Raw genomic sequence first — 13,360 nt, 5'->3', positions numbered from 1 at the left:
GATCGTTAAGTTCTGATTCCAAACAAAACTATTAGAAATCACAAACAAGGAGTGAATGACATTTGTTACAAGTCAAAGCCATTAATGATTAAAAACACCATAATTATATGAAAACAACCAAAATATTTATTTTTTCATTCATCCATATCTCCGTATAAAAAACCCCACTAATATCTAATAGGAAGAAAAAACTAGGAAAACTATTCATTTCAAATAAGAATATAAAAACATAACAATTTAAACTAGGAAAATTAAAAAAAAATTAACTAAGAAAAAATAAAATTAACGAAAATAAAGATCATATTTTTTTAATTTTGACAATTTATAGAGAATCATGAGATAACCTTGTCTGGTTTTGGATGAAGAGCAAGAATCGCATTCCAAATGCAGCGAAAACACACATTTTGACCATTTCCATTGAACTATCCAAAAAAATATCAAGTTTCAAATAAGATGCAGTTTCTGAAGCACATTACGTGCATACAAATTGATTTTTAACTAGCAGCAGCTCCGTATCAAGAGCAGGGCTGAAGAAATGCCAGCTTGAATCATGGAAAGCAGCAAAATAATCATCCGAAGCTATCTTGAGTGCATGCTCATCTGTGAATTTTCGAGCTGCCAAAATATGCCCTGTTGAATCAACAATAAAGGAGTTCTTAATCTCTGACAAGAACTCATACATCTCAAAGCTATTTCCAAATAATACAATATGATTCAGCGGTTCCAACTCCCAGTTTGCCTGTAAGAGATTGTTGTACAACTCTGCCTCACAATGTGGCATATAGAAAAGTGTTGGCTTTGTAGCCCGTCTGCGACCTTGCTCATTTACAGATAGAACAGAACAACCAAGGGATTCCAGAACCCGAGATTCCGTTGCAGAAAGAATTGGATCAAAAACCTCCACGTCCCCAATCCAATTGAACTTCCTCTTCATCAAGACTGCAAGGCTAAGCTGAAATCGAGGGGTTTCATATGATTCAATGCTGCCAATTCCATATATCACCATCGGCATCTCCAGTTCCAAGCCCAGAACCTTGTGAAAAGAATTCAGGATGTCAGGATTTTCAACTAGCTCCAAAAAGTTCTGATAGAATTGAGAGCTCTCAACTTTCTTGATACAGATTTCCATCTTTTGTATCAACTTCAATTCTCTATCTGGATCTGATTCAAGCTCAGTTGGCACCCATGGCTGCTGTTTAGCTTCTGGAGTACTATTTCTCCGGGAACATGTCCTCCTTTTACCTCGACGAGGTAACACAACTGTCCAGTCTTCATTTTTGGTGTGCTTGTCAGCAACAGGGAGTTTTGCAGAAGCTGCCATTATAGAACAATGATTCTCTCTTCTCCTTGCGAAATCCTCACTTTTTGGCAAGTCAAGTACACCTTAGGCAAAATTATAAGCTGATCTGCAGAGCAAGCAAGTGAATTGTGGGAAGCAGCAAACGCTTCCCATTCACATGTACCAAAATCTTTGTTGAAGTAATGAATGATTCAAGTAGCAAGGTATTTTACTCTCCCACCTATCAAAGTTTCAATCAAAGTGAATCAATCATCTCTGCACCTCAGATCAAGCATGCGAAAGACACAAAAAGATCCCTTTTTTATGTCAAAGAGAGAGATGCCAACTATCTGAAAACAATAAAAACCTAACTAGAACTTAACAAGGAACTTTCTTTGCTCTAATTATTAATCATCAGAAACCAATTTCTTAGGTTCCCAGTTGGAATAATTACACAAAACTCACCTTCTTGTATATCTCTACCCGGCCTATAAATTCCACAAAACTCAAATAGCCTGACTCTTCGGTTCAGCACTATCAGTGCTTTAAGCTTCTTTTGGTCCCCGGCTATAGCATCAATCTTTTGCATGTAAGAAAATTATGTTTACGGTTTCACACTTACTATATCCAGAAATCTATAATGCATGCTGACTGAAGAAAATTGGATACTTTAACAGGTGTTTTACAAGGTCCAGGACCAACTAAAGTTTAGATTATTGAGCATAATAACTGCAATTAAACATGAAAAATTGAATAATCAAACAAACACACGAGGACAAGCTTTTTCTTCGAAAGGGTCTCTAATTAACACAAAATTGAGACAATATTCAGTAATCACTCTTCGAAATTTACAAGTTTACTTATTGGCAGATGTCAAGTAAAAAAGATAGTTTCCTTTTTTTAAAGGAGAGGTTAGAGATGGATTTCAAGAGATGGGATCTGAAAATACTTACGTGTAGTGACAGAGTGGCGATCCACCTGCGGCTGCGATGGCAGTCAGCTGCGGCTGCGGCTTTGGCTGCTTCTCTTGGATTGGATATCGAATATAACGAACCTGTCCCTGCTGGTTCTTCTCTTTTACCTTTTATGTTCTTGCATTGTTTTTGTAGCTATTGAGGTCCCTGCTTCCCACTCGCCCACCAGTTATGATAACCTAGTTTTGCCCTCTTTCTTTCTTTGGAAGTGGGGCTTTTAATGGAGTTTTACCTCTTTTTTTAAGGGTTGGAAACCATCAAGCTAAAGGGAAAATTACCCGGGACAAAATTTCTTCCATCCTCATCTTGATTTTGCTTTTATACAGGAATCGAAGAAATATTTCCCCTTAGTTTGTCTGTACAGTTACTTCTGACAAAGCTAATAATAATAATAATAAATCAAGCTACTTGTCATAGAACCATGCTAGTTTGCATGCCTGTTACGCTGCGGGGCTCAATTTATTTTTTAAAATATTGAAAAAAATGTAAGGTCTTTGTAAATTCTTTAATATCGTTTTAGATTATATTTTTTTCATTAAAATAATTTTTTATTGATATATCTTAAAAAATTTAAGAATAAAAAAAATTCAATCAAATTTTCACAAACAATTTATTATTATTATTTTCATATCAAAAACATAATAATTAAAAACAATTAATAAAATTCAAATAAATATTTATAACAATATTTAAAAAAGAGTATATGAATTTAATAGAAATTTTTTGGATTAACACAAATATATTAACTTTCTTTACTATTCATGTAGACTGTAAAACACCAAAGAAACATCGATTATTTTAGATGTATAGTATAGTTAATTTACAGGCCTCCTACTCTATAGATCGAATCAAAAAAAAATTAAACATAAAAAAAGATATTTAGATAATTTAATTGTTATTAAATTTAGCTTTAATGAGTTAATATTTAAACTTTTTAATTTGATTCATTGTGTGAATCAAGTTTAATATAAAATTATATAAAATTATACGAGAGTTATTTTGATGTGACCTAATCAATTTGATTAGTTTAAAAACAACATGTTTTAACGGTAAAATAAAAAATTAAGAATAAAATTGATAAAAAAATATTTTAATCCAACTCTTGCCTATTTCTAGTATAAAATCAAACAAAAAAGAACTATTCCAATATTATCTAATTAACTTGATGGTCTAAATATAGTCCGATTGGCCGAGAAAAAAAATATTTGAGAATGAATTAAAAAAAATTTAATAGAAAAAATCTTTTGATTCAATTCCTAATCTAGTCCTAGTTTGAAATTAAATTATATGAATATTGAATCAATATGATTTAGTAAATTTGATGGATTAAAAAATAACCTAAATGATTAAATTAATAAATAAAAAAATAAAATAACTTTACTATTTATATAAATAATGAAGCTACACAAGGCAAGCTAGTTCTCTTTTATTACCTGCGCGCGCATATGTATATAATTATTAATTATGATAATAGGATTGTAAAAAAAAAAAAAAACTAAAACTAAAGCATTTTCTACATAGAAATGGAGAATTTATTTTCATTGGGGACCATGTTGACACTACTAGCAAAAAAATTTATTAACAATTTTTTTTATGTTTTATTTTGTTTTGAGATTATTTTGATGTTTTAAATTTAAATTAAATAATAAAAAATAATATTTTAATATAATTAAAAAAAAAAACACTTTGATTCAATACACCAATATCAAGTAAGCTGTTACTCTAGATCCAACAATCCATTGGGTCAAGAAGAAAAGATAAAAAAAAAAAAAATCAAGAAAAGGAATTTCGATTAAATCATCCAATTGGACACGCAAAATTCTTTCCCGCTCCCTTCTTCTTCTTCTCTCTCTGTCAAACCCAATTTAGGGTTTTACAGTTCTTTATCCCCTTCACTCTTCACTCCACTCTCCGTTAAAAATGATGTACGGTGGTGATCCTCAGCAACAGCAACATCAACAGCAACACCACCACCACCACCAGCTGCAGCAGCAGCAGCAACAGCAGCAGCAGCAGCAGCAACACCACCACCAACATATGCAACATCAGCCGCCACCTGGTAATGACTTCCACCGAGGCCCCCCGCCACCGCCGATGATGCGGCAACCCTCCGCTTCATCAACAACTCTTAGTCCTCTCGATTACCACCACCACCACCACCCTCCGCAGGCCGCCCCCGGTCCTCCTCATCCTAATTACGAAGGTAGGTAGTTAGTTACTAAGTGCATTGTGTTTTGTTTTTTCAAGTGTTTTAGGGTTTGGGAGTTCTGTCTTGATTAATTTAATTAGAGTGACCAAGTTTCAATTTTAACCTAAATTATAGTTATGAACTGTGTGTTTTGATTGAAATTTCGTGATTTTCTTGATTGTTTGTTGTTGTTTTAGGTCATGGTGATGGTTATGGTGGAAAAAGGATGAGGAAGCTTACGCAAAGGAGAGCTGTTGATTATACAAGCACGGTTGTTAGGTATATTCAGGTAATGCTTGAAATTTGTGACAGCTGTTAATGTATCTAAATTGGAAGCAATGCGAATTTTGGAATTTGTTTTCTTTGAAGTGGATGTGTGTCTTACTGGATTTGGTGTTCCTTTAATTAGAATTGAATAATTAATGGGCACATCTATTTGTCTGTTTTAATTCCACTATCTGAATTTGTAGTTGTTTTCTTCTATATCATGCCTTTGGCTAAAAAGCTTATCAGTGTTGGTGTTGAATTCATAGTTGTACAGGACTAGTGGTTTTCATCAGGTCATAGTGCTGATCTTGACCAAGAGTTAATTGCTTGGAGAGGTGGTGGTTTTTGCACATGAAAAAAAAGGAATTACACCAATAGGTTTTTGTTCACCTCTGCTAGTATTTTAGGTTTTGTGAAGGGAGCGAAATAAAAGAGTATTTGGAAGGAAAAGTTTACTCTTAACTCTTTGAAGGACTTGTGGGTTCAAACTTTACACTTCTGGTAATCTGACGTCGAAGAAACAATTGAACTTCACAGATTATGGATTTTCTATGAGGTTCATATGATGCACAGTCAATGATTTACTTGCTAGTTTCTTTTGCTTGCAAGTGGGTGGCAACCCCCTGGTGCCTGCATCAATAGATCTTTTGTTATTTGAGTTACTTGTAATCTTGTTTCAGTGTTGCTGCAGACTCGTATGTGGCAGAGGGACTCGAGGGACAGGACAATATTGCAACACACCCCAGCAGCTGCAATTGATGTTAGTGAACATGGTTTATCTATATTCTTTCTTTATGAGACATCTTGACCAAAGTGGCTGTCAGTTTAATTATCTTTCTATGCTTCTAGCATGCAAATTTTCTTCATGTGTTGATCTCTGGTGCAGGTGTTGCCTACAGTTGCCTATTCTGATAATCCATCAACAAGCTTTGCTGCAAAATTTGTCCATACATCTCTAAACAAAAACCGTTGTTCAATTAATCAGGTTTTGGTAAGTCAGATTGTGAAAAAAATCCTGACATTGTTATTTATTTGAAAAGATAAGCATATATTTTCTCTTAGGACGTAGTATGATCTACTCGTATTGTTCTATTATGGACCATCCAGTGAAATTATGTTTCTTTTGAAGTTTGAAGTCAATTTGCTTTGTTTTTTACGAAAGGGAATACCACATTTGATTATTTATCACTACCCGGGCTGAATTAATCTTCCTTATTTTTTTCCCTGTTAAACATGTTTCAGGTTCAGAGTCAGATGAAACTGCAATTCATTCAATGGGTTATCAAACTTAGTTTTTACTTGTCTGAGGTGTCAAATATATAATTGTGAATGACATCTTGAAAAATGACTTACACTGAATTATTCTTCTTTGCTGTTACAAGGCCCTAGACATGTTTCTTTCTGATAGCATAAAATGTTAGGCCTTTCATTGTGTCAATATGAGTGGAAAAAAGAAATTGTTGCTGGATGTGCAAATTGCCTGTTGTAACAAATCAAGTTAGATGAAGACTGGCGATCCATGTTGTTTCCCACAAACTGAACTATCTTACCATCTTTAATATATCTACTAGTTAGCTCTCTGAGACCCCAGTCTACAGTTTGTGTGACAGTATAGAAAGTTGTTGACTTCTAAGCAGTAGTCTCCAATTCCTACTTGGCAGAGCAGATAACTTCATTTGCTTTGTATAGAAAAAGTGGTGTGCGTGCGCCTGCACACCGGCATAAACATGCAATGAATTTACATGCATGCTGCCTATTGTGGAATGAGTTTGAATGCCATTCATTTCTTGCTTGGGCCAAATTTATTGTAACTTAACAATTTCCTAGCCATTTTCCCTTCTTAATGGTAGAAAACATATGGGTTCTTTCTTTTGGGATTCATCACATCTGATGTTTCTTTAATCATGTTATCAAACATATTCTGACCCTTTTCTTCATATATAGTGGACTCCAAACGGGAGACGTCTAATCACAGGTTCTCAAAGTGGGGAATTCACCCTTTGGAATGGACAGTCATTTAATTTTGAAATGATTCTTCAGGTGTGTAGTTATGGTCTTTTAATTTTGATTTTTAACTAGGAAAGAAGCGAGATTGATGATTTTTGTGGAGTTTTATGTGCAGGCTCATGATCAAGCAATCAGGTCAATGGTATGGAGCCACAATGACAATTGGATGGTCTCCGGTGATGATGGTGGTGCAATTAAGTAATTCCCATATGTTCCTATGGTTTTGTTGCTATTATGTTTGTATATATTGTTCATCTAATGTTGTTTAATACTGTTTTAGGTATTGGCAGAGCAACATGAATAATGTTAAGGCCAATAAATCTGCTCATAAAGAATCAGTGCGAGGCTTAAGGTAGAATTTCACTTCATATTTTTCTTCCTTTTCCGTTTTTTTCTCTCCAAATATGTGATGTTGGTGAAGATCTTATTGCAAACCTCTTGAACAGTTTCTGTAGGACAGATTTGAAGTTCTGTTCCTGCTCTGATGACACTACTGTTAAAGTTTGGGACTTTGCTCGGTGTCATGAAGAGCGTTCATTAACGGGTAATGTGTTTTTGGTCAATGAACATATGATATTAATTGTGGTGCCCATTTTGGGTGGTTTCTTCTTTAGTAGAGCTATCTTATATACCCGTTGGGAGGAGGGTTGGCCCATTATTTATAGTACTGAATGGGATGATCCTTCTTCCATTCACTTGAATAAGTTGAAGTAATGTTTCTTTAAGATTGCTTGATATGATGCCATACTTTTAGTCAGAAAAGTTGACCTTGAAAGAAGAATATTGAAATATGCAATGGGCCCAAAACCCCTTCTCAGTCATTTTCTTCTGCGAAAGATAGTTTAGAGACTAATGCAGGGAACATTTATGGGTTTGTTTCCTCATGTTCTCTTATTACTTATTTGGACGGAGAGAAATAAAAGGTTTTCAAGGTGAGAACACTTCCATTTGTGGGCTAGAGATATCTGCTTAAAAGATTTTATGATATTAGGATGGATGCAATTACTAGTTCACTCCCTCTTTGATTTGCAAATGTTAGCTGGTAGATAACATGTTTTTGGCTTCCGTGGTATACTTCTATTGTACAGGGGCTGATGCCCCTGTTTTGGTACATAAATTAGTGTACGCCCCACCAAACAGTCTGATTGCATAGATTACTGTCTGTGTGCTGTGCTCATAATATTTGCACTGAGTGACCTAAAGAGTTTTCCCTGCACCATTTTGAACTCAGGCAGGCCATGGTTGGGATGTGAAGAGTGTTGATTGGCACCCTACAAAATCTCTACTAGTGTCAGGTCTGCCCTAAATTCATTTTGGAACGTCATGATCTCTTTCTAAGTTGACATTGTTGTGCTTGATGCTGCTAATTGACTTTTTTTTTAGGTGGGAAAGACAACCTAGTAAAACTCTGGGATGCTAAATCTGGAAAAGAGCTTTGCTCATTGTGAGTACAAATTTGCTTGGTCATTAGGCTCAAGTTTGGCTTAGAATTTATTTTTATAAATGTTACAAGCTGGGCTTGGGTTTTGCAGTCATGGCCACAAAAATACTGTGCTTTGTGTCAAATGGAACCAAAATGGTAACTGGGTGCTGACTGCTTCAAAAGATCAAATCATCAAGGTTTGCAAATTCTTTCTCACACCAAAGCCCTCGTTTATGAAAGGTTAGGGCTTGAATGTTGTTCCCAGTTTACCTTGTCCATTTTGTAATTTTTGCATCTTTGCAGCTTTATGATATAAGGGCAATGAAGGAGCTTGAATCTTTCCGCGGGCATCGGAAGGACGTGACTGGTTAGTAACACCTTTCACCTATGCAAACTGTACGAGAATAAAATTTAGTTGTATAATGCTCTGCTGTTGATTGTAAAGTTATGGGAATAAATTGCTTTTATATATTATGCTCATTGTTGGCTGAGCCTTTATTAAATTTGCTAGCATGCTTGTTTTAATTTTTAACTTTTCTGTGCTGTGATTCGTATACGGTGATATACTTATCTTAAAAATGCTCCCAACCTTTTCTAGCGTTGGCTTGGCATCCATTCCATGAAGAGTACTTCGTCAGTGGGAGTTACGACGGATCCATTTTCCATTGGCTTGTGGGGTAATGTTGTTATCTCAAATAGAACTATATTTTTTTTTTGCTGTTAAATTATTCTACAACTTCTACCTGAAGTTCTCATCATTTTATGCATTAGGTGATTGAATGTTATGTTTTTTTTTTAATATATTTTTCATTAAAATGTTTGCAATGCATGGAAAATCTATTCCCAAGGAAATGAGTAGATGGAGGTTGAAGAGAACTATATATATAATTTTAAAGTATACAGTGGAAGGGGATGCATAGAGTCCCCCAAACAATTTTTTGTTTTTTTGTTGATTCATTGTTCAGGGAAAACTATAAGAAAACAAGAAAATAGATTTTAAGATTTCTTCTTTGCAGAATTTATCGTTTGCTTTTCTTCATTGTTTTGGATGGTGGATTCCTGAATAAAATCAATCTTTTATTCCTATTTCCTTTTTCTGTCTGTTTAAGTTGATTCTATTTTCTTGTTTGATACTATTTGTGCTGTTTGCTTCACATGTGGAAATAATCTCATAAAGTTTCTGTATCTTATGACTGATGATGCATAGGCATGAAACCCCTCAGATTGAAGTTTCCAGTGCTCATGATAATAGTGTTTGGGATCTTGCATGGCATCCAATCGGATATCTTCTTTGCAGGTAAATGCTTTAAATTCAAGTTCATTGATCCTGGGATGTTAACTGGTTTTTAGTTTTCCAAACTTTTTGAGCTGATATTCGAATATGTTACCTTTCTTGAATTTCATTGCTTGGAATATTGAATGTGGTTCAATATAGTTAGTTACCGCAGTTTTACCTTTTTCTAGTTATCAATAAGTTGCATTGTCTTGTTTCTTGTTCTATTTCTTGGTAAGTTGGTGTGTAACCCAGTTAAAGAGGAACGTGAGTGGCTCAAATCAATGGTATTTCAATGTGCACATCTAAAAGACTTCATTTTCTGAAACTGCTTCACAAGTTGCTCTCCACTTGGGCCATTAATATATAAAACAGATGTACAGACTGCCTTTGAAGCATGGAAAACTTGAAAATTCTAAGGAATCAATTTTTTTCAAAGCAAACTGTGTATGATGGTATAAATTTTTTGGCTTATTTTTGCTGTTCTTCTTCTGGGTCTTTTGAGGAGTTTCTATTAGTTGATATTCTCTGGGATTGGAAACCCTTTTTGTCAATATTTTTATATGGAAAGATGCTGATTTTCATTTTCGTGCTGAACCTTGCACTCTGAATTTTTTTAATAAAAAAGGGAGGGAGAATTCTTGGTTGTGCTAAATGAGTACTTGGCTCTAGCAACTTCAAGAATTTTGTTTGCACGAAAGATTTGAATGTCAAATAATAGTATTTCAATGTTCTGGTGAAGGACTAAAAGAAAAAAATGACATGATTAAATTCCTTGTCATCCTAACCTATAACCCTTTTATAAGGTGTTTCTATCTCTTCAGTTACAAATATCTGCATAATTTTTTCTGCAGTGGTAGCAATGATCACACGACAAAGTTTTGGTGCCGAAATAGGCCAGGAGACACTGCCCGTGATAAATTTAATATGGGTCAAAACCAAGGTTAGGCTTTACAAACTGATGAAGCTGAAAATTGGCTTAATTGACATTCTGTATTAAATCCAATCATGTGTTGCATCTGCCGGAAAATCTGTGTTTGTTTCAAAAATTTTAAGCTACAATATTTTCCATGATGTTATGATTAGTATACAAAAGCATATTTTATTGGTTAATTTTCTAACCATTACTTTCTTCTACCAGGTTATGGTGAACAAAATCCTGCCCTTGGTGGCCGCTTCCCTGGCAATTTCCCTGTACCTGAGCCACCAACAACTCCAGGACCATTTCCTCCTGGATTGACTCGAAATGAAGGAACTATTCCAGGTGTTGGAGCTGCAATGCCACTATCGATTCAATCTCTTGATGCATCCCAGGGAGAGAAGCAGCCTCTTCCTATTTCTATGCCCTTTGGATCGCCTCCTCTTCCTCCTGGTCCACATCCGTCGCTTCTTGCTGCTAATCAGCAGCAGGGATATCAACAAAATCCTCAGCAGATGCCACAACAGCAACAACAGCAACACCAACCACACCCTCAGCACATGCCTCCTTTGCCTATGCCGCCTCCAAATATGCAACAGCTGCAGCCTCCATCCCACGTACCCCTGCTCCCTCATATGCATCTACCTCGCCCTCCACAAATGCCCCCTCATGGCATGCCTTCACCAATCCCATCTTCCATGCCCGGATCTTTACCTTCATCATTGCCTGGTCCAATGGTATGATATAGTGCTCGAGTCATTTTTTTTCTTTCCCTAGTCCATCCAGTCTCTCACTTTAATTCCAAATGTTGGAATTTTGTGCATATCTTAAAAAAGACTTTCTCTATTAATTTCTTTGCATTGTTGAAAATGCAAAGCTCCCTGGCTAATTTTTAGAAACACAAGTGGTGGTTGAAAGGATATGGTGTCGTTTAAAATAGATTTTGGAACTCTAATTTCTAGCTATATCTGTTCAGCACTTTCCTTAGTGAGATGTATTTTGAATGGTAGATTTTGCTTCCTTTTTTTTTCCTTTCTAGGGGATGCAAGGGACAATGAATCAGATGGTACCTTCATTACAACAAGGACATTTTATGGGCATGAATCCATTGCATGCAGGATCCTTACCCACAAGTGCCGCCCCAACAGTTGGTGGGGGTTTTCCAAATGGCCTGCCAAATATGCAGGGCCCATCAAATGCAAGCGGGGGCCAAATGTATTCACAGGGTGGTCCATTCAACCGTCCACAAGGTGGACAGATGCCAATGATGCCTGGGTTTAATCCTTATCAGGTAAGATCGACATCACATTGTTAGGTTATTAACGATGCACCCTCCCCCATGTTTGCACAAAAAATGCCCAGTACTGTCAGTGTAAATTAATGGTATTTTGTAATTTGTTGTTGGCATTTTCAGGTTCCATAGACAATTTAAACAACGTACTTGAACATCCATGAAATGGAAATGGCTATTTAAAATATCAATTAGAAAAGTTATACTGAGGATTACTGAATTCTTAATCTATATTCTAGCTATTCTGATGCTCTAGTGCACAAACCTTCTTAATCCAAAACATCCTTTTTATTTCTTCTTCCAACCCATTTTATGGTAAAAATAAGCATGAAAGGCAAGCAAACATTTTCTTTTAGGATGACTTTGTCAAAATATTTTTTGTGTAGCATCATTATAGTGCAGTGTGCTCAGCAATCCTACTGACTTCCATGCCGAATAGTATCATTGGCAAAACTGAAAACCAAACTCTCCAAAACATGTTACTTAGACTACTAAAGAGTAGAGAGATGCAAAATTCTGTCATTGAGATAATTCTCTTATTGCATTCTACAGTTTTGGATCATGCAAAATTTCTCGATTTCTAGTGACTTGTGCAATTTAATTAAAATACGACGAGGGATTGATGTAAGCATGCATAATTTTATTCGCTTTTTGGGCTGCATATATCATTTTTCATGTCCCATGTGAGTAATGAAGATGATAATGTTAGGACAGAATTCTACATGTTACTTGTTTCTGAGTGGGCCTGTGTCTGCAACATTTATGTTTGTTCAAGAAAAAGCTAACATGTGTTAAATCGTAATTGCAGTCTGGGAACCAATCTGGTATGCCTCCACCACTACCACCTGGTCCACCACCACATTCACAGACACCTCAGTAGAACCATTGTTGCATCATGGAAGGGCAGCTGCCTAGAACTCAAAGACGAGAGAATGCTTTTGCTGCTTGTGCTCATACTAACAACTCAACTTAAAAGTCGCGGTTTGGTGCCTCTGCCAATTTTCTTTTTGCCTTGTAGTCATGTTTAGTGCTTTACACTGAATATCTTTTTGCCCCATTTCCATTGGCGATACAAGATTGTACAAGTAGGCCAAATGTTCATACTTTTATTATTACTCTTAACTGAATATCTTTTTGCATGTGGCCTACTCTGATCACTGTTGGTGAATGTTTATGTTGTTGTTGAGTTCGTTTCGTCAAGATCTTTTCAGTGATACTGATGGTGTCATTTTCGGTGTGTTTTTGAAGTTTTTTTCATTTTTTATTTCCTTTATTTTTCTCTCCTTTTTAAATCCTATGTCTATCAAATTTGCAATTTGAAAGAATCGGAGAAGACTTGCGACTTGCAAATCACATATTTCTTATAGGATTCTAATTTAAATTGTGTTATTTTTTAAATATTTTTTACACCATGTTATTGTATCATATGTTTTTTTTACTACGGTACAAACCAAAAAACAAATCATAGGATATGAGGTTGGTATCTATCTCTTATACATGTGGTCTACTGCCTATGATAGTCTTGTCTTGCAAGAATCTTAGGCTTTAATCATAAATTTGAATTGAAGCTTTAATTATAAATTTGAATTTAATTATAAATTGGAATTGAAGAATGAAATTAAAAATTTTATAAAATTTTATAAAATGATCAAGGAAAAAAAATTAGAAATTTAAAGAATAAGGACTATATTAGAGAATGTAATATTTGGTAAATTAAGATTGAACGATGAAATTAAAAA

General features: G+C 35.2%; 2 protein-coding genes across 5 annotated transcripts; one reads left to right on the top strand and one right to left on the bottom strand.

The window, feature by feature from the left end:
- Positions 1-385: 385 nt before the first annotated feature.
- LOC133681142 (protein SENSITIVITY TO RED LIGHT REDUCED 1-like) lies at positions 386-2,628 on the bottom strand. 3 transcript variants are annotated; one of them, XM_062104279.1, is made up of 2 exons: positions 2,233-2,628; positions 386-1,859 (listed from the first exon to the last, which is right to left on the bottom strand). In XM_062104279.1, the coding sequence occupies exon 2, from the start codon at positions 1,319-1,321 to the stop codon at positions 473-475; it is 849 nt and encodes a 282-aa protein (XP_061960263.1). In that variant the 5' UTR covers positions 1,322-1,859; positions 2,233-2,628; the 3' UTR covers positions 386-472. The 3 variants fall into 3 exon arrangements, with proteins under 3 accessions (XP_061960263.1, XP_061960262.1, XP_061960265.1); XM_062104278.1 differs by having other exon boundaries at positions 386-1,520; XM_062104281.1 differs by having other exon boundaries at positions 386-1,406.
- A 1,320-nt stretch (positions 2,629-3,948) lies between these two features.
- LOC133681141 (flowering time control protein FY-like) lies at positions 3,949-12,835 on the top strand. 2 transcript variants are annotated; one of them, XM_062104276.1, is made up of 18 exons: positions 3,949-4,456; positions 4,639-4,730; positions 5,400-5,468; positions 5,595-5,699; positions 6,653-6,748; positions 6,831-6,913; positions 6,996-7,067; positions 7,162-7,259; positions 7,951-8,010; positions 8,099-8,159; positions 8,248-8,335; positions 8,442-8,505; positions 8,737-8,815; positions 9,346-9,435; positions 10,266-10,354; positions 10,553-11,067; positions 11,370-11,621; positions 12,430-12,835. In XM_062104276.1, exons 1-18 carry the CDS (start codon positions 4,174-4,176, stop codon positions 12,499-12,501), a joined length of 2,268 nt encoding a protein of 755 aa, XP_061960260.1. In that variant the 5' UTR covers positions 3,949-4,173; the 3' UTR covers positions 12,502-12,835. The 2 variants fall into 2 exon arrangements, with proteins under 2 accessions (XP_061960260.1, XP_061960261.1); XM_062104277.1 differs by having other exon boundaries at positions 4,428-4,456; positions 5,389-5,468.
- Positions 12,836-13,360: the final 525 nt, after the last annotated feature.

Source organism: Populus nigra, chromosome 1, assembly GCF_951802175.1.
Source record: "Populus nigra chromosome 1, ddPopNigr1.1, whole genome shotgun sequence".
Taxonomy (NCBI): Eukaryota; Viridiplantae; Streptophyta; class Magnoliopsida; order Malpighiales; family Salicaceae; genus Populus; species Populus nigra.
The sequence above is the reverse complement of the archived record's forward strand: the minus strand, read 5'-3'. Positions and strand labels throughout refer to the sequence as shown.

Excerpts from the sequence above, each read along its gene's own strand:
- LOC133681142 (XM_062104279.1), bottom strand. The coding sequence starts at position 1,321 with ATGGCAGCTTCTGCAAAACTCCCTGTTGCTGACAAGCACACCAAAAAT.
- LOC133681141 (XM_062104276.1), top strand. The coding sequence starts at position 4,174 with ATGATGTACGGTGGTGATCCTCAGCAACAGCAACATCAACAGCAACAC. Across the intron at positions 8,336-8,441 it reads CAAAAGATCAAATCATCAAG|CTTTATGATATAAGGGCAAT; the intron begins GTTTGCAAATTC and ends GCATCTTTGCAG. Across the intron at positions 10,355-10,552 it reads TAATATGGGTCAAAACCAAG|GTTATGGTGAACAAAATCCT; the intron begins GTTAGGCTTTAC and ends TTCTTCTACCAG.